At 34.5% G+C, this 21568-nt stretch overlaps 1 protein-coding gene across 2 annotated transcripts in view; it reads left to right on the forward strand.

Annotated features, from left to right (window-relative positions):
• The first annotated feature begins 3007 nt into the window (after positions 1–3007).
• Positions 3008–21568, forward strand: part of CEP135 (centrosomal protein 135) — a 94628-nt gene continuing 76067 nt past the window's right edge. For both annotated transcript variants that reach the window (XM_031941784.1, XM_023505997.2), the window contains exons 1-9: positions 3008–3222; positions 5802–5912; positions 6385–6542; positions 9608–9798; positions 10555–10722; positions 16103–16244; positions 18734–18818; positions 20270–20398; positions 20984–21199. In XM_031941784.1, the coding sequence (XP_031797644.1) occupies positions 6430–6542; positions 9608–9798; positions 10555–10722; positions 16103–16244; positions 18734–18818; positions 20270–20398; positions 20984–21199 (1044 nt within the window). In that variant the 5' untranslated portion in view covers positions 3008–3222; positions 5802–5912; positions 6385–6429. The remainder of the gene's footprint in view (positions 3223–5801; positions 5913–6384; positions 6543–9607; positions 9799–10554; positions 10723–16102; positions 16245–18733; positions 18819–20269; positions 20399–20983; positions 21200–21568) is intronic.

Here is a 21568-nt window from a genome sequence, read left to right on the forward strand (position 1 = left end):
CCCTTTCTTCCTTCCAGTTAAAAACACAAAGGCTGAAGGAGTTTAACACAATCAAAATTAATCCACACTGTGCAAAAAGCCTCTTATGTACAACTTTACACCAGTTGTATACTTTGTTCAGAATAGTCAATTCATTGTCTCCACTTAAATTCTTATTTTTTATTCATACTGTTCTCTAAAATGGAACTGAATTTGTTCTTCCTCTCTGTTTATCTAAATGTAATGCCATCATTTAAATTCCAGATTGAGTCTTACCTTTTCTATGAAGACCTTCCTGCCCATTTGAGTCCGGAGGATCATGGGATATGAAGCAAGAAGGAATCATAGAGATCACCTAGTCCAACCCCTTTATTTTATAGGTATCTATTTTTTCTTTTGGACCCTAAAATATGTATCAACTCCTTTGATTATTATTACTTTCCTTTTCAAGTGTTTATATCTTATTACCTCTTTCACTTAATTCTAAATTAATTATGACATACTTGAAGGAAGGAACTAAGCATATACCTTGATACAGTGGAAAGAATACTGGACTTGGACCCAGATACAAAGAGACCCAGATATAAATTCTACTCCTGACACTCACCAGCTGGATAAGACTTTGTCCCAGTTTCCACATCTGTGGTTATACTTGTAGTATTTATCTCACAAGTTTGTCCAGAGAATAGATGAGGTATTGCTGTGCTAAGTGTAAGAGATAATTAAAAAAAAAAAAAAAAAAAAAACAGGGAAAAAAAAGAAAGGAAGATCCTGACCTCGGAGATCTTACATTTGAAAGGAGTGGGGAGGATGTCACACAAAAAGGAGTTGAAAAGCATGTGGGGGTAGTGATGGAGGTGCAGTCAAAAAAGCCAGGAACAAGGCAAGAGGGGGAACTGAAGATCAGCCTGGTCCCCTCCACAAAATGGCATCCTCAAGAGGAACTCAACAGTGGAAGAAAGGGGTGAAGAAGTAGTAAAGAGTCAGAGGAGGAGCTGCAGAAAGAGGGAGAAATCAATCTGGAATGATTTCATGGAGAATACAGAATTCTACTTAAATAAGTGACTACCTCACTTGGTTTTGTATCATGACCCTGAGTATGTTCCAGGGAAACCTCAAAAGATCCTTTCAGGGCAACACTGAAACCAGAACTATTTTATCATAATACTAAGATGTTTTAATTTAATATTAACATATAATGTGTAATAAGCATATAAGATATATAATAGATACATAATATTAATAGATATAACCCATATAAACAAAATTTCATGGGGGGGGAATGTTTCTATAATTTTCAAGCAGACAATGGGTTCCTGAGAACAAAATGTTTGAGACTTGATGGTCTAAAACACAGGAAGCACTCAATAAATGCTTGTGGACTGATTACAGGTGAGAAAAGGTCTTCTCTAAGATTTTTTTTATTATGGTTTCCTTAAAACTTTCTATAGGATGCACTTTATAACTTTGAATTCATGAATGGATTTCAAGGTGTCTAGAAACCTGAGGGGAAATTGCATTTTTATGTTCACTAACCTCTAATTGAAATTTAATTTTCCTTCAATCAGTTTTTAAAGTATTATTCCGAAAAAAGGGCCAACAATTTTCACTAGATTACCTAAGGGATCCATGTCACACACACACACACACACACAAAAGCCAAAATAAAACAAAAAATATTTAAGAGTCTCTGTTTTACTGTAAAGTGATAAGAAAGAAATCTTTTATTAAACTCAGTATAGGGCTGCTGCAGATGGCACTGTTCATGGAGATTACTAATAAAAGCTACCATGCATATGAATTATTCAAAGTGCTTGTGTGGATTACTAATAATAGGTACAATGCATGTGAATCATAACATTTATAATATATAAATATTACATAAATAATATTTTAACTATCAATACAGCACTTTAAGATTTGCAGAACACTTTACCAATATTTTCTCCTTTGATCTTCACAACAACCCTGACCAGTAGGTACTATTTTCATCTCTATTTTACAGATGAGGATACTGGGATTGAAGGACTAGGTCACACTGTTATTTAGTACTTACAAACCTTCAGTGCTATCATTATCCTGTTTTGTAGATTTGGAAACTGAGGCAAACCGTTTTAGAGATTGCCCGGGGTCGCAGTTGCCAAGTACTCGCAAGCCTCAGATGCTATCATCGTGCCCATTTTGCAGATTTGGAAACTGAGGCAAACCGTTTTAGAGATTGCCCAGGGTCGCAGTTGCCAAGTACTCGCAAGCCTCAGATGCTATCATCGTGCCCATCTTGCAGATTTGGAAACTAAGGCAAACAGGTTTAGAGATTGCCCAGGGTCACAGTTACCAAGTACTTGCAAGCCTCAGATGCTATCGTCATGCCCATTTTGCAGATTTGGAAACTGAGGCAAACCGTTTTAGAGATTGCCCAGGGTCGCACAGCTAACAGGCGTCTGAGTGAGGCCTTGAATTTGGGTTTTCCTAACTCCAAAGCCATCCCGCTCTCTTGGGAGTCTAGGCAGGCATTACACAGTCCGAAGATGCTCTTGAGTTCAGACTTGGTTCAGGGTGTTGGAGCGGGACCACCCTTTCCCGCAGGCTCCGCTAGGAGGTGCTGTGGGCTAGCGCTCGCCCAGCAGGTTCCGGGCATGGAGATGGATCACACTTTCCCAGAGACTCCGTTAGGAGGCGCTGTGGTGCAGCGCTCGCCCAGCAGGTTCCGGGCGATGGAGATGGATCACACTTTCCCAGAGACTCCGCTAGGGGGCGCTGTGGGCTAGCGCTCGCCCAGCAGGTTCCGGGCGATGGAGATGGATCACACTTTCCCAGAGACTCCGCTAGGGGGCGCTGTGGGCTAGCGCTCGCCCAGCAGGTTCCGGGCGATCACACTTTCCCAGAGACTCCACTAGGAGGAGCTGTGGGCCAGCGCTCGCCATAGCAGGTTCCGAGCGATGGAGATGGATCACACTTTCCCAGAGACTCCGCTAGGGGGCGCCGCGGGCCAGCGCTCGCCCCGCAGCCGTTTCTCCAGCTTCCGGCCCGGGGCCGCGGCGGCGTCACCTTTGCCGCCATTGCCGCCGCTCCGTACCCCCACCTCCCCCATCTTGTTACCAGGCAACGACGGCGCCTCCACCCTAGCCGGCTGGCTCCGTCTCTTCCGCGCCATTTTCAAACTGTTCTCTCTAGTTCCTGGTTCGGCTTCTGCGCCGGGCGGCGGGAGAGCGAGGAAGGGCCGGTCCTTCGCGGGAGCCGCCGGTAAGGGCCGCGGGGGTGGGGGAGGGGAGCAGCCGGGCGCTCGTGGGCTGTGCGGCCGCCCCGGCGGAGGGGCGGGGGGGAGCGGAGCCGGGCCTTCCCGCGCCAGCCCACTCCGGCCGCCCGCCCGAGTCCCCGGGTCAGAGTTTAAATACCTGCGAAGTCACTCGGCCTGCCTGTAAGCGTTGATGAAGCTCCCCTTGTACGCCCGGGAGATACCCAGAAAGGCAAAAGAGGCCCCCCCCCACCCCCACCCCCACCTGTCTGCTCTCAGGGAGCTTCCAGTCGAGAAAGCGACCCACAAATGACCATTTTTTCCTTAAAAAAAACATTTTTTTTTTTTTTTTGTGAGGGAGCCACTTCTGGCAGGCCTGTGATGTACTTTAAGTATGTTATCTCATTTGATATTCACAGTAATTCTGAGGTAATTTAATTCAAAACTCATTTGAATTAAATTATAATACTTATATATTTTATATATATAAAATATACATATAAATTTATAATTTATATTAGTTATAATATAGTAAGTATAAATTATTAAATGTAATAAATTTATAAAGTATATATATATAAATATATATTTATAAAGTAATTATAAACTTAATAAGTACCAGCCAAACAAATATTCAGACATAGAACATAGAAAATAAAGAATGTAATCCTGCCTAAAGCCTTTAGAATTTAACAAAGTAGCAACAAATTACTCAATTAAAAACAAACAAAACAATAAAAGTTTTTGTGGGTGTCTCTTTGAAGTTCCATTAAATAAATGTTATTTCTGCAATCCAGATTTTGGTTTCAATTTGTACGTTTCGTTTATAGCTGTTTTTAAATTTAATTCATTTATTTTAATAGACATCGCTTCATGAATCATGTTGGGAGAGAAAAATCAAGAGAGAAAAACAATGAGAAAAATATTAAAATGAACATGATAGCCATATTTTCTTGAATGCTTCATATTTATTGTGGTCTTTTTTTCACTTATATCCCATTATATTGTTATACTTTCTTTAGCCATTGTCCATTTGTTGGACTTGTGTTTAACAGCTTTTTGTTTTTGTAAATGGAAAAAACTGATTTTTTTTTTTTGAAAAGATAGTTTTATGGCTTTTGGAGGATTAAATACTAGCTGTTACCTGTTCCTTCCAACCCCTCCCCTCTTACATCCTTCTATTTTTATTATTAAGGGCAGTGTCTTCCTCCCGAGGACACTTAGAACATTAAATTAATATTGTTGAAGTTCAAGGAGACCCCAAAAGATTGGGTTTGCTAACTGGTGTCCTGAGGTATCTCAAAAGAATTTGCAGGCTTGAACCCATCCCAAGTCAAGGGGCAAAGTTTATTATAATTTTAATACCAATTGAAGTGGGTTAAGTTCCAAAAGGATTTAGCAAAGAACAAGAAGAAGGCAGATAAATTTATATGACAAAATTAGACCAGAGCTTCATATACTTATTTGCTAATTTTATGACTCTTACAGATAGGTGTGAGGGGTGGTCTCTTCACTATTATCTCAGGAACTTGGTTGTCACTGACCATCAGAGCGTTTATTTATCAATCAAGCAATGTTTGTAGGACCGTACATATTTCCTAAGGCCAGAAAACTTTAGAATCATTGCCAGATTTTAGAACAATAGCACTCTAAGGTCAGGGGACTTCAGGATTACTGCTGTATTTCCATTGGAAGCTGGAAATGATAGGGTATATCATTATTCTCAAACCCTCACTTTCATTCACTTGTAGATACCATCTGTTGCCCAGTCTTATCATTTCTGTCTTCATGCTCTCATGTAGGACTCCTCTCAGCTTCCACAAATTGCACCCCACCTGTGTCCTCAGCACTAAACTGTCTGGATATTATAATCATCTCTGGGTGATCCTCCCTGCTGCCAGTGTACCATCTATTTAACTGCTGCAATCATCCTCCTAAAACCATCATCCCCACTCCAGGGAATTTGCAGAGACTCCCTGTTGCTTCCAGGATCAAATATAAAAATCATTTGTTTGGCTTTTAAATCCCTTAGCACCTCTGCTCCTTTCAGTCTTCTTACACTTTACTCTCTAATAAGTGTACTGTATAATCCACTGGCTTTCTTCCTGATCCTCACACAGGAAGATCCATATCCCTGCATGGGGCTTTTTCTCTAGCTGGAGTTCATGCTCTCTTGCCTTAGCTCAGCTTCTTGAGTTCCCTGGCTTCCTTCAAGTCTCAGATAAAATCCTAGCTTCTGGATGAATCCTTTTCCTGTCATACTAAAAGGGGATCCCTTTCCCTTTGAGATTATTTCCAGTTTACATTTTATGCATACCTATGTGTCTCTTCTATTAGAGTATGAACTCCTTGAGGACGGATCTTTTTGCATTTCTATTCTCAGTGCATGGTTCAGTAATTGACATATAGTAAGTACTTAAATCCAGGTTGGTTGACTCACATCATAGTGTCTTTTGTATTCTGTACATCTAGATGAAAATTACTATCTCTTTATCAAGTCATTTGCAGACTATCTGAAATAATAACAGAAAAGTTGTGGCAAGCTCCTAAATTCTTAGATAGTAAGGTGCATTTCTGTTCATTACAGGCATTTTTGTTCTTCAGCACCGTTATCCTGGGAAAGACAGATCCCTTTTGTGAAGTTGACAGCATCAGTACTTGATTGTAAAAGAAATCTAGAAAGCCACTACTTTCAAAGGCAAGTTATTTGAAAGAAAGGAAACAGAAAAAGTGATGATGGGAGATGATTGGAACGATGGGAGAAGATTTACATGTTAGGCTATGATAATGATGGAAATGATTTGGTGGGTTTGGGTATGCTGGTATTGTGTAATGTTAATTGGCAAAGATCAGGAAAGAGTTAGCTTCTATGAAAAAGAGAAATTGTTCAGACAGCTAATTTTTGGTTAGGTATCCTATAGCCCAAGGAACATAATAATCCTTGTTAAAACAGGGGAGAATGAAAAGCTGCAGATATATGTAGAGATTCTTTATATATAGCTTATAAAGTAATTCCATACCTTAGCAGAAGTTTTAGAAAGTATCCTTTTGAAAAGAGAGCCTTGGTATAATTGTCTTGTGTTCAAATAAACTTCACATGGAATTTTTTTCTTTAAAAAGTTGTTAATCTCTTTAATGGAAATATATCAAAATCTTTTGCCCTTTTTCAGACCATCAGTTTTTCAATGTGATAAGAGCAATTTTGGACATACACAATGAGTACAGCTGCAGAAAGAAAATTTATTAACATTCGAAAAAGATTGGATCAGTTGGGATATCGACAGCCTTTGAGCATTGACTGTTTACCCTTGGTGGAAAAACTTTTCAGGTATAAATAAATAATGAAATTTTAAACCTGCATGCCTTGAACTGTTGCCCTCTCGTGTCTTGCTGTAAAGACTATGTGCTTCAGTTAATTGTAGGTTAGAATTTCAAGTTATGAGCCATTTGAAACTCAATAGATACTTCCAAAAATTTCAGTTGCTTGAGCTCAGTAACCCAGTTCTACTTTTCCTGCTTGATGAATTTTGTATGTTTTCACACTGTTTCTTGAACCAAAGTGTTAGAATTTTTCCTTTTTTCAGTTGTCTGCATGGTCCCTAGTTTTTTCTTAATCACTTTTAACAGGACTTCGTTCTATAATGTGGCCTTTGCTGTTGTGTGTCATCCTACCTCTGAGGTATTTCTCCTTGAATTCTATCATTTCCTTACTTGAGTTTTCTTTGCTGTATTTCTCCAGAGCAGTAGCATCAGAATACTTGTATAGTTGTGATTCTACTGTTAAATTGAGTCCATATATTAATGCCTTATTTTGCCTGCCAGATAGAGATATTAAAAAGAATCATAAAACATTGCCAGACTTCAAATGTGTTGTTCATTTTTTAGCGTGAATACTGATAGAAAGTTACAATAATGTTTAATTACATAAATATTTAAGTTAATATTTTTAACATGAATTATTAACCTTTTTTGTGTGGCATGGACCCCTTTGATAAAACATAGATTTCTTCGAATGATATTTTTAAATGGATAAAATAAAGTACATAAGATAACAAAAGAAGCCAATTATATTAAAGTTGTTAACCATATTAAAATATCAAATTTAGATCCCAGATTAAGAACTACTTTTTTAAAAAAATAAAATAACTTTAGATCTTGGAATGAAAAGTAGTTTATAAATATACTGTTGTTTTTAATAATATTGATAAGCAATTTATATGTAATTATGGATTTTTAAAAAATTTTTACAAAATGCTTGTTTTACTTTATAATTTCTGCCTTGTTTCCTAGGAAATATTTTGTCAGTCTCCTAATTTTTCTTCTCTTTCCTAATCTTTGAAAGTGCAAGGAATTTGCAGAGGAAGCATAATGCAGCTTAACTCAACTAGAATGTCAAAACAACATGTATGGCTGCTTTGTATACATTTTGGAAAATCACATCTGCACCCAGACTTATTATGCTTATGTGATTTTCCAGGACTGTTATCATGAAACTCTCTATAGTTTTATTTTTTAAGAGTTTTAATAGATAGGAAAGTTGGGATAGAGAGGGAACAAAAAAAGTTTGAGTAAAATAAGTTGTGAGTGTGGAACTGAGAGGTCTGTTTGACTAGATTGCAGAATGTGGAAGAAATAATGTTCTTTGAAGCTAGAAAGAGAGGTTGGAGCAAAGTTGTGAAGCTTAAAGCTTGACAGGAGTTTATGTTTGATCTGGAATTTTTCTTTTATTGTTTAAGAAGAATCTAATTTGTAGGATTTTTTTTTTTCCTTTTCAGATCTATTTATGATGTCTTAATTGGTAAATTTCAAAATATTCTTTGGTTGTAAATATTTTGTTTATTGGGATTGCTACATTGTAAACTCTGTGAAAGTCTTTTCTAGTTCCTGTAACAATGAACGTTGATGTACTTGTAAATACTTGATAAATGAATTGAATACCTATCATTTTTTGGTAGAGTAGTAGCTACAATTTTCATTATAAATTTTGTCATTTAGTTTCAGTTAAAAGTTTCTAAGTATTCCTAATATTTGAGTTCTGATGTTTCTATAGAACAAGAGGCGGTTACAGTTTGTGACATTTGTCCTTTTGTAGATATATATATATATATATATATATATATTAATAGCTTTTTATTTACAAGATATATGCATGGGTAATTTTTCAGCCTTGAAAATTGCAAAACCTTTTGTTCTAATTTTTCTCCTCTTTATCCCCACCCTCTCCCCCAGATGGCAGGTAGACCAATTCATGTTAAATATGTTAAAGTATATGCTAAATACAATATATGTATACATAGACATTTATATTCTTAATTCTGTCCTTCTGCACCTGCCTTTTCCAGTTTTCTCTTCCTTGGTATAATTTTTACACATTTTTGATATCAATAACACTTCTTTGGCTAAGGTTGGAACTTGAAATTTGTTATTTATCAATTTTTGTTTACCAGTTTCCCATTTAAAGAGCAAAATTCCCAGAAGTGGGGGGAGGGAAATATATATTTATTAACTTTAGTCATTAGTGAGTAGGAGTTATGATCTTAACTAACATTGATAATAGTTATATCAGTTTATTAATAGTCAATTTCCCTTTCCTTCTCCCTTCCTGCCAAAAACAAAGGAAAAAAAAAACATCTTTTTTTTTTTAAAGAGAATTTTAAAATAAATGGTTGAATAGACATTTATTTGCTTGAAGTAATAGAATAATTTTCTCATTCTTAAGAATGTTGCTAATATCCTGGTAGAATAATATTATGGTGTTTGTATATCATGTGAGAGTATATCATGGGAGAGTATAGTTTCTCATTTAAAAAAATCTCAAGAAACAATTTAACGTTAATCACTGTTAAAACATATTCTTCTAAAAAAATACATGTTAGCATAAAATATTGTTCTGTATAGTAGAGTATTAAATTGCTTATCTGTAATTCCTAGTGAGAAGTTAAGTTGAGGGAGAGTTAAACATTAATTTGTTAATTTTAGATTTTAAACTAGTAAACTTTCATCTTTAATACATGCATATTTTATTTAAACTTTCTCATCACCTACCCTGCCAAATTTAGATATCAAAGTTTCAGTGCAAGGGAAAGAAAATTGGTCATGTGCACTAAGGATCAGGGGGTTCTACAGTTGTTTGACTTTTAACATTTTGGGGATTGTATCACAGTATTTGATTTTGGCTCACTAACATTATTTATTTAGCACTACTAAAATCTCTGCAGAATATTTGTTGCAAATTTTTATATTTTTTTTGGAACAAAAACTTTGACAATTTCATGAAACTTTTTAATAATTGGATAAATGTTAGGGAATCGCTATTATTTGAAGGCACAGTTAATAGAAAGTTTAGGAATATAATTACCTATTTTAATATTTTCTGACTCCTTGTATTTTCAGTGACCTTGTTCATACAACAGAAAGTCTTCGGAAAGCAAAACTATTTGCTGGAAAAGCTGAAAAGGAAACTACCAATTTTGATTATGTTTTGGAACCTTATAGAAATGAAAATGCTAGATTGACCAGGGAAAATAATGAACTACACCTGGATTTATTGAGGACAAAAGAACAATCAGAAATAAGTATAAAAGGTAATTGAAAATTGGAATTTTAAAGAAGTGAAAGTTTTATGTTTGAATTTTACTGTGCAGTGTTTGGAAAGCTTTCTTAAGTAGATTAGTGTGGGAGTGAAAATAAAAGACAAAAGGCATATAAGCAAATATTCTCCATCCATTCACTTTTTATGCTTTGAGAATTTATGTTGTCTGGAAGTAAAGTAAATATTCCTAAAATACAATTACTGTAGGCAATAATAAGTGCCACTCTTCCTGAAGTGATTGTTTCTTAATATTGAATATACTGAATTGAATATTGAATAGTGAAGTAAGGTGATAAAAAGAAATCAATACTAAGGTATTCTCTAATATTGTTGAACTTCATTTTGATTCAACATTACCATATCTTCAGAGGGCTTGGCTAATTGACTGAGGTAGGTATACAAGTGTAGTGACTAAGAGGAGGATATACCAGCAGAGGCTATAATTTTTCCCTTTACTCCCTAACTCCCCAAAGGAATTACTGCTGATGGCTCTCTTTAGAATTTTGTTATTTATGTTAGAAAATAGCTTTTATTATTAATCTGAAGAATTAGTTAAAAACAAATAAGATATTTAAAATTCCCACATTGTAAAAACAAAGGTGTCTCTTGACTAATGGTTTTAACCCTCTTCTCCAGAATCTTGCTATATGAAGGAATAGCAAAGATAAGTACTTCTGTTTATTCTTTTTTAGGGTGACTCTTAGGAGAGTATCTTTTCTTCCTCTTCTTCTTTTTTTTTTTTTTTAAGATTTGAAAGTCAAATTAAGAAAAGTTGAGAGTGAGATGGCTGATTTGAAGTTTCTCAATAACCAGTATGTTCATAAATTCAAAATGTTGGAAAAAGAGAGCAAAGCCAAGAATGAAAAAATCCAGCAGCTCCAAGAAAAGAACCTCCAAGCTGTGGTACAAACTCCAGGTAGGATAGGCAGGTGTTGGTAGCAATGCCTCCCTATCTGTGGCCATGGGAGTCAGGGAGGGTGGGCCTTTCTGGGGGGGAAAAGGAGGGCTTTGGGGTCAGTGAGAGAGCTGCAGTTCTTTAATTTGCCAATGTCACTGTGATCATAGGACCATAGATTTAGGTCTGAAAGGGATCTCACATTGCAGTCAATCAGTAAGCATTTATTCAGGCACCTACTACAGTCTAGGTTTTCTGTTGGGTTCTGGGGATGGAAGGACAAAAATGAAATTGTTTCTATCTTCAAGGAGCTTATGTTCTATCAGAAGAGACAACACACACACACATAAAATATATGCAAGCCAATTACAAGTCAGTAATAGCTTGGAAGGTTCAGGAAGTACCCAGTATAGGAGGTGGCCTTTAACCTAAACATTGAGGAAGTCAACTTTTTGAGGAGAAATAAATGGGAGAGTGTGTTCAAGAAATATGAGATACAGGGAAGTAGCTACCTGGGTTTGGATTGAGAAATGATTTGTGTTTGATAGAGGAAAGAAGCCAGTTTGATTGAACTGTCTAGTTAGTGAAGTGGAGTACATAATAAGCCTGAAAAAGGAGGTGGGGCTAGATTGTCAAGGATTTTAGATCTCAGATAATTTTGTATTTAATCCTAGAGGCATCTTTAAAGAGCCAATCAGTAAATTAGACCAGGGCTAGGTCCCTTCTCTGCATTTAATTTACTTTGGGCATTGTGTATCTTGTTCTTTGATATTAGTCTTTTTTTTTTTTTTTTTTTTTTTTTTTTTTTTTTTTTTTTTGCTGAGTTAAATGACTTGCCCAGGGTCACACAGCTAGGAAATGTGTCTGAGACCAAATTTGAATTCGGGTCCTCCTGACTTCAGGGCTAGTGCTCTATCCACTGCATCACTTAGCTGATCCAATATTAGTCTATGTTTCCTTGAATCCTTTATATTCAGCATTCCTTATTGCATCAGATATCATGGTAAAATATTTTCAAACATTTCACATTTGGCAGTGTGGTTCTTTGAATTCCCATGAATAATTCTAGTCCCCTCCTTGCCAACCTTTATTTTAATAATTCCAATTAACCTACAAAAGAAGTAAAGTTTCTACATGGGAGAAATTATTGTCTTGGCCACTTTTCCATAACCACTATGTAGTGGCAACGACTACTTCATGGATTTCCTTCTCTTGGGAAGCATGAGACTGTGGGAGAAAATCATGTGACTGAGTCTGGATGATAGAGACAAAGAAGAGAGGCAAAAAGAGTGTGTAGCCCATATTCTTTAGCACCCTGAAACTTAAAAAAAAATTTTACTGGTTATAATTAATTATATATGTGTGCTTATGATTGTAAATAATAAAGTAGATGAATAATATTCAGGATTTATGCATTTATGACTTTAGTTTTCTTGTTTGCATCATCTGAGATTTTCCACAGTGTCACAGATGTCTAAAAATTCTCTGTCTAAATGTCTAAAATGTCTAGATGGCTTAAAAAAATTTAATTATTGATGGCCAACCCCAAAATAACCAAAATTTCAAATGTGAAACCTATGAATGTCAAGGGATGACTATATTTTGTTTCCAGCTCTTTATTGCTACAAATTACATTTTGCAAATATTTTTATACCTACAAGTAAGTCTTTTTTTTCTTTTAGCCTCTTAAGATTATCTCCTTAGTGGTGGACCTTCAGGAGCAAAAGTTAAAAATAATGTTATTACTTTTCCTTGCATGGTTCTAAATTGTTTGGAAAACAATTATTTGAACTAATTAATTGATCCTTCTTCAGTGAATTTCCTTGTCTTTCCAAAGCCCCGTCAGCAAGAAGTAGCTTCATTTTTTTGCAATCAGGCCCTCATTACCTCCTCTCTAGATTATTGCAATGACCTCCTAATAAAGCTGTTCCTCAACTTTGCCTACTTGAGTCTATTCTCTAAACTGTTGCCAGAATCATTTTCATCAAAAATTAAATGAAATTCACCTGTGTTATTGAATGTCCATCTTCTTCCCTGAAAGATAATACTCAGTTTTCCTGGATAGTTGATTCTTCGCTTCAATCCAAGCTTTGGCCTTTCAGAGTTCAGATTCTAGGCCCTTCATTCCTTTAAGGTGGAAACTGCTAGGTCTTGGGTAATCTTGATTTTTGCTCCTCTATATTTGAATTGTTTCTTTCAGGCTGCTTGCAATATTTTTTCCTTGATCTGATAATTTTACGATATTCCTTGGAGTTCTCATTTTGGGGTCTCTTTTACCTCCTGGTGATTGATGAATCCTTTCAATGGCTGTAATGTTCTCTTCTCTAAGATATAATTGTTCTCTGGGAGCAGATTTCTTGGGAGATTCCTGGAGGCAGCCTTAGTTTCAGTTCAGTGTATTAATCACCCCAAATGCAGCCAGGAGTTAAAGTCCAGTCCTTTATTGTCTCTTCCAAAATAGCCCAGTTAGTTTTCTTAGAGGCCTATCTCTTTCCTTGGTTCCGAGAGCTCTTGTTGCTGGTCCTTTAGCTCTTCCAGCTTCTGCCTCTAGCTCAACTCTGACTCCTCGCTTCTCACTCTCCCCAACTGACTCCTGGCGGAGGCTCTAAGAGCTTCTAGTGAGCTTGTCCTTTTATATGGTCTTTTAGAGGTGTGAACTCAAAGTTTGACTCCTCCTTCGAGAGTGGGATTGTGGGCTTCTGACTTGTGAATCTTCTCCACTCCTCTCTGACTTGTGAATCTCCTGGACTTGTGAATCTCACACTGAATCCTGACTTGTGAATCTCCCGGAGTCCTATCAATTCCAGTGACTTAGCATCCTTTTAAGAATCCTAACAAATGGCAATTTAACTTCTGATTCAAAGCATCAGGGCAATTTTCCTTAATTATTTCCTGAAAGATGATGTCTATACTCTTTTTTTCATCATGGTTTTTGGAAAGTTTAGTAATCCTCAGATTGTCTCTCCTAGGTCTGTTTTCCAGATAAGTTGTTTTTTTAATAAGATGTTTTACATTTTTTTCTATTTTTTTTTCTTTTTTTTTTTTTTGGCTTTGTTTGATTATTGATGTCTCATTGAGTCATTCATTTCCATTTGTTCAGTTCTAATTTTTAGTGAATTATTTTCTTCAGTTACTTTTTTTAGCTCCTTTTGCGTTTGGCCAATTGAATTTGTAAATGAGTTGTTTTGTTCAATGGATTTTTTTTTTCTATCTCCATTATTTTGTAAGGAATTTTCAGATAATTTCTGTATTTCCTTTTCCAAACTCTCCTGCAATGTTCTCATTTCCTTTCCCCATTTTTCTTCTGACTCTCTTTTAAGATACTTTTTGAATTCTTCTAAGAGAACCTTGTGAGATGGGGACCAATTCATATCATCATTCCCAAAGAGCCCATCTGGAGATGATTTGCTTTTAGATTGAAGTCTGTTCTTCTCTTTTTCTCCATGAAAGTTATCTATGGTCAGAGCTCTTTTTGCTTTTTTTAAAGATGGAAATCTGTTCTTGGCGTAAAGGGAGAGATTGTCCCAAGCTTCCTCTATAGGTGACAGTGGCTTTATGCTGCCCTGGGCCAGTGCTGTTGCTGACTTCCTTCTGGTGCTGGGTGGGTGTGGCCAAGTCCTGTGCTATTCTGGGGTTCAGAGACTCACTATTTGCCTTTTGTATTTGTGTTGGCTGTCTCACAGCTAATCTGCTGATCCACTGGCTTCCAACCAGGACAGAGTAGATGTCCTGCTGTGTTTTGGCTAAGAGCCTCTCAGTAGATTACCCTATGCACACCACACTGTCCTGCATCCCTGTGCTATGCTTGCATTTAGCAGCTCCTCCTCCATTGAAACAGAACTTTTCTTAAATTCTTTCAAAAACATTTTCTTCTGGAAATTTGTTACACTCCAAATATTTGTGGGTTCTATCATTGTGATGACAAGAGTTTCTACATGAAACAGGGTACTGAAACTTCATTAGTTTTAAAACAAAAACATCAAAATATTATCAAATAATTGTCCTGAGAAAAAGGGTAAAATATATCATCATTTAAATACCAAATCAAGCAAAAACAAAACAAAACAAAAAAAAAAACCTCTTCATGTGTCTGCATACATGTCAATTTTCTAGCCTATTGCTCAGCTTGCCTTACTCTTTGGGGAACAATGTAAAGTGGGGAACCTACCAAGAAAACCTGCTTGTTTTCAGCTATCACATGTTGTAGTACTATGGCTGGAAGAAGCATTTCACACTTATCTTCAGGACTTAGCACAGTTCCAGTCACATAATAGGAACTTAATAAATGCTAGCTGACTAATACTTGGGCATATCACCTGTAATGAATGAAATTAATTCTCCTTGAGGCACAATACCCCTGAAAATGGGAGAATGGCTAATTTGGGTTCCTCAGAATCTTGCAGCCTGATGGAAAACTCATACTTAGTATCTATTAGTGCACCATTTTAAAGAATAAAAAAATAAGAAAAAAAGAATAAAGATAAAAAATAAGTCAACAAGGTATCTATATCAACTTTTTTATGTTACTACTTTCTGCCTTTGGCCTTCCTGTTTTTAAATGTGAAATGGGAACTATAAGAGTTTATATTTATAATGTACAATAGCTATAAGTAAGTCAGACTTAGCCAATTAAAAGTATAACATATTAGCTTAAGAAATATAAAATTATATTTAACAAATACTTTTTTAAATTAAATCAAATGCTGAATGTTATCTAGTACATGCAGTTCCCATTTTTTGCTATTCCACATTTTATCACTTCATTCATTCAACATTATCTAAAATGCTTGTATTTAATTTCTAGTGCTTTTTCTTTGCTCATTTGAGAATTTTTCCAAGTCATTACTGCTTATTAGCTATATGAAACAGTAAATCAACAAACTTCTTTTAGCTTTTCTAAACTATAAAATGGAAGTAATATTTGCCTTCTCTCAAAGAGTTACATTAGGGATTAAATAGAATAATATATGTTTATGACTTTGCCTTCTCTCAAAGAGTTACATTAGGGATTAAGTAGAATAATATATGTTTATGACTTTGTTAACTATGATGTGCTGTATAAATATCAGGTAATATAGTATTAATAACAATACATCAATACACACTGGGAGATGCCATATGGTAGTAAAATGAGATCATCTGGGATATATTAAACATGCAGATAGACAAATTTAGTAGTGCTTCTTGTTTCCTTTTTATGACATTTCACTGTGATGTTTCCAAGAACCTGTTTTCTTGTATAAATGGGCATCAGCTTTATGAGAGAAATAATTTGCTCTAATAAAGTAATAATATAATCTGTAGACTAGAGAAATATTTTTTAACAAAATAGTACTTTATGTAAGTTGTTCTATGATGAGTTTTTGTCTTGATTTTGAAAAATATACTTTTATTTTTCTAGGTGGTAGGAAGAGAGGTATTCCTTTTAGGCGTCAGCGTATGCAGATTGATCAGCCTGTACCCCCATCTGGAATCAGTGCGTATCCAGTTCCTCAGCCAAATGATCCCTATATTGCAGACCTTCTGCAGGTGGCAGATAATAGGTATCTAGAAGAAATAGTTTTATAATGATAATAAATGATGATATGCTTTATAGTTTAACCTTTTATTTCAGGACAGCTATTTGATAATATTTTTATGTTTTAGCTTTTAAAAAGATGAAGTTTCAGTATCCTAATTGTTTCATGTAGAAACTAATTGTCATCTCCACTAATGATAGATATCATCTCTACTCACATATCAGAAAAATCTTTGTTCCTTAACATTTTTCTCAGTGTTAGCTAGCTAGTATGAAAAAAAAAAATGATTAAGAGAAGGGAATAAATTTTGAACTGATCTTAGTAGAAATTGTTATTATAGTTAAACTTCGCTTTGACAAGTTAAACCCTATGAAGGGAAAACTTTTCTATTTCATTTGCCTTAATTTTTCCCTTGGTTCCCATACATAGCAATCTGGAAATAAGTTTTTAATGAGAATATTGGTTAGATGTGATTAAGGTGAATTTTCTGCTACAATTTTAGCTTCATACTATTAGAAACTGAATTATGCAACTTTGATGTACTGCTTTTCTGGGTTTTCTTGCTGTTGGATTTTGTTTTGGGGGGTTTTTGTTTGTTCATTTGTTTGTTTGTTATTGTCTTAGTTACCTTAATCTGTTCAAAATGTGTTATGGTTATTAAGTGTGAATATTTCTTTGTGGCTAAAAATTTTGGCCTTTTTTACGCTTATATTGTGTTTCCCCCAATTTGTTTCCATTCATATTGTTTTTTTAAATTTTATTTTTTGTTATTAAGCTTTTCATATACAAACCATATGCATGGGTAATTTTTCAACATTGACCCTTGCAAAACCTCCTGTTCCAACTTTTCCCCTCCTTCTCCCCATCCCCTCCCCTAGATGGCAGGTAGTCCCATATATGTTAAATATGTTAAAGTATATGTTAAATACAATATATATATACATATGTATATAGTTATCTTGTTGCACAGGAAAGATTGGATTTAGAAAAAATGTAAAAATAACCTGAGAAGAAAAAACCAAAAATGCAAGCAAACATTAACAGAAAAAAGAGTGGAAATGTTATGTTGTGGTCCATACTCATTTCCCAGTGTTCTTTCTCTGGGTTAGCTGGTTCTGTTCATTACAGATCAAATGGAACTGATTTGGATCCTCTCATTGTTTAAGAGAACCACGTCCATCAGAATTGATCATGTAGTGTTGTTGTTGAAGTGTATATCCATTCATATTGTCATAAACATGTTTACTATTTATGTTTGCTGTTCCTTACCATTACCTCACACTCTATTTTATAGTCACAACATATATTCAGATTGAGAATAGAAGTAAATTTAAGTGTATAGTTATTCTTCAGTCCTGAATCAGCAGTTCTTATAAGCTGAGTTTCATTTACCACCCCAGAGAAACTAATATTAAAAAAGAAAAAATCCGATTATAAATATTCTCCTATTTTGATAAAATAGCTACCCATTTTAGTAGAGGCCATCCTCTTTTAATATCTTAGGTCCAAAAAGAAAATGTTTTAGGAATATTATTGTCTTATGTTTTCTGTCTGTGCTCTCTTTCTCACAAAAAAATTTTCACGAGAGGGGCCGCTAGATGGTGCAGTGGATAGAGCACCAGCCCTGAAGTCAGGAGGAACTGAGTTCAAATTTGATCTCACTCAACACTTCCTAGCTGTTGTGACCCTGAGCAAGTCACTTAAGCCCAATTGCCTCAGCAAAAAAAAAAAAAAAATTGTGAGTGACATGCCTTTGCAGAGGATATATTTGTTTAAAAAAATCTGAGAAAGTGAACAAATTCCAAACTAAGAGAACATTTAACTTGGTGTACTTGGTATAGTTAATGACTTCATTGTGTATACAAGCATGGAGAGAGCAGTGAAAGCAATGTTGAATCCTAGTTGAAGCTGAAAAGAGCCTTAGAAAACAATTCCCTCATTTTACAGATCAGGGAATTGACTTAAAGGGAAGTGAAGAAGTGTGATGGCTTGGTCCCAGAGGTCACCCAGCAAGGAAGGGTATGAGCCAGAATCTACACCCAAGTATTGCTCATTTCAGCCACATACTCTGTTGCTCCATGAGGCATCTCTGGAAAATATTATTAAGAATCAGCAAATGAAAGACTTATAAGTTTTCTAATGGCAATAACAAAGTGGGCCAGACTATTTTCATATTTTTTTTTTTTTGCATCTATGTTTAGTAATTTAAATAATTAGAATTGAAGTAGTTCTTCAGATAATGCAAATCCAAAACCAAGTTGTAGATAAGGTTTGGTGGGTTCTTGACTTAATGATCTGTTTAATCACCTCATTTTTCCATTTTTATTCTCTTTAGTCTGCTTTATCAAAATAAATTTATAAAACAAATTGTTTTCATATGATAATGGAATTTTGGGCTAGAAGTTATATCAGTGATGATCTAATATAATCTCAGTTTTTATATAAAATGAATTTTTTTTGGTTACTTTGTGTTCTTCAAAAATTATTTATAGTTATTCACAAATGTGTTTCAGAATCTTTGAGCTTCAAGAAGAAATATGTCACTTACAGGGCAAGTTAGCTGTTGTTGAAAACGCATTGGATAATTCTTGCAAACAGGTAGGATTTCATATTAGTGCTTAATATAGTGCCTACAATAGGCATGTTGTAGGTATTTGTGAATACAGTTTGTTTTTGCTTTATAATATCATTACTATAATTTTATATAGCTTTTTTTCCCTGAAAGTCATAGAATTTTAGAATTATAAAGCAATTATTAGACATTATTGTTGGAATAATATCAATAAAATTTTAAAGATCATCTAATCATACTCTTTTTTGTTTATTTGCATTAAAATATTGGTGGGGTGTGTATATCAAACAAAACTTTTTGTTTACGATGTGAACCTTTTTTTCCTTTAAATCCTGTAGCTATTTTTGTTAAATCATTTCTCACTATTCTCATCTTGTGTTTTTTTCTCTCCAAAATCTATTGATGTTATAAAATAGTTTCCTGTGAAGTACAAAATCTAGGAAGGACCACATTACTTATAAATTATCAGTTTGCTATCTTAGGCTCAATTCTGACTTAGGTAATTATAATGAGCTTGTAAAATACTTTTTGCAGTATTTGGATAAAACTGTCTTAAAAAGCAAAGACCTAGTAGTAATAGGTTAACAAATGAATATTTTACAGAGGATTTTATAAAATATAGATATATGTTAAATAGTAAGTTATATTAATAGTTAATAATTAACTTACTGATATTTCACATTTATTATTAATATTTTCCCCTTTTCCCAAAGTATTTTGCAAATGTAAACCGATCAGCCTTCACTATGTGAAGTATGTATTTTTATTTCATTTTGCTAAAGAAACTCAAGTATAGAGAAATCATTCCTTCAGTGGATCAGCTCTGTGAAACTAAGGGCATTTTGTCATTCTTTCATTGTGCCTCCAGTAGATAACCCAGTGCCTTTAATATAGGGGTACTTGATAAATGTTTGTTGGATTGGATTGGATTGAATGACTTGCCAATTTTTTTATTTAGTATTAATGGGACCAAAAACTAACTCTGAAGTATAGATTTAGGGGTTCACCTGATGATCCTTTTTTTTCAGCATCTAAATAAGAAATGTTTAATTGAATTTGCATAATTCAATGCAGTCACGCTTCTCTTTTTTTTTCAACTGTATTATTTGAGGAATTTCTACATGGAATAGAAACTATTGCTAAGGAAAAAATTATATTACAGTAGGATCCAAGAATAAAAAAAAAAGACAAACTGAATTAAAATGAGGGTTGTAAAAAGAAGGGACTAAAATTATGTAGAAAACATTTCTTTTGAAATATTTTCATAGTCAGAATTTTTTGATACATTTTGTTTTGAGGATGTTTTTCATTGATAATTGTATATTTTTTAGGTGACAAATTATATAAATACTTGATAAACTTTGTATTTTGGGGGCTTTTGGTAGTTGGCTATATTCAGTAAAAGTTTCTGCTGAATAAAATATAATATAATATAAATAAGAATAAACACTTTAAAATAATGGAAATTATGTCTCAGATTGAACTAAGAGATCGGGAAATAGAACGGCTATCAGTTGCACTTGATGGTGGTCGCTCACATGATGTTTTGTCTCTGGAGTCCAGAAATCAGAATAATGAGAAGCTCATTACTCACTTGAATATTCAGGTAATGGATTTAATGTCTTTTTAGCTGTAATTTGTTGTTCAATTAATTTGGAAAAGATTATGTTAAAAATTAAGAATTTATGCTTTACCCTCTTTGGAATCTTTGCCACTGTTTGGATATAGAGGCTACTAGGGAGAGGTACAAGGGAAAAACAAGAAAATAATAGTAGTAAATCTTAAGCATTCTTCCTGGATAAGATGTGATTCATGTCACAGATCCAGTCATAAGTTGGTATACTAAGCAGATCAGGTAGCAATGAAGGTAAGTGGCATGATAGTTTTATTAGTATTTTAGTTATTTTATTATTTATTATTATATTATAAATTATTATTTAGTTATTAGTATTAGTTATTTTCTCACTTGTCTGTGCTGCTGAGAAGCTTATTCACTCTTATCTTCTTTCTGAAAAATTTTAGTAAAGACATTTTTTACTAAACTTGAGACAAATCAAATTTGTAAAATTAATCCTTCAGCATAATTTTTTATTTCATAAATCCTTTTCAATGTTGTAATATGCAGAATAATGTATTTTAGAGATGTAATAGTCTAATAGTAATTTTATATATTATTATACATTCTTTTTAGATTGATTTTCTTCAGCAAACAAATAGAGACCTGGAGAATCGTATTCAAGAACTCTTGGATAGCAAAAAGACTGTAACCAGTGAGGTTCTGACTTTAAGTAACAAAAATGAAACACTCTCTCGTAGATTGAATGAAATAGATCATATTGCACATCAGATGGAAAGACATAGAGAAGAAATTCTTGAGAGTACAGATAAACAACTTGTGGAAGCTGAGGTAATAAAAATACTTTTAATTTTTAAGTTCCATTTATTTGGAATTGTTTAGGAAATGTTCTGAGCAAGAGAGTTTTACAATTATAAAGATAATTATTTCAGTGCTAAAATTATTTTTTAGAGAAGTAGAAAAGGAAGAAAAGGAAACCAGGCCCAGGACAGAGTCACCAGGTATACCTGCAATTACAACATATAATTTAGGTGATGAGATGGTAATAGAGATTGAGGAATATTGAGATTAGAATAAGAACCATAAGGCTAATGTCCTAAGTACTAAAGAAGCAGAGAAAGTATTAAGGAAGAGGTGATGGTCATTTGCAAGTAGGAAGAGAAGGAAAAAGAAAGACTGAAAAAAATCATTAGATGTGGT

This window comes from Sarcophilus harrisii, chromosome 6 (assembly GCF_902635505.1).
Source record: "Sarcophilus harrisii chromosome 6, mSarHar1.11, whole genome shotgun sequence".
Taxonomy (NCBI): domain Eukaryota; kingdom Metazoa; phylum Chordata; class Mammalia; order Dasyuromorphia; family Dasyuridae; genus Sarcophilus; species Sarcophilus harrisii.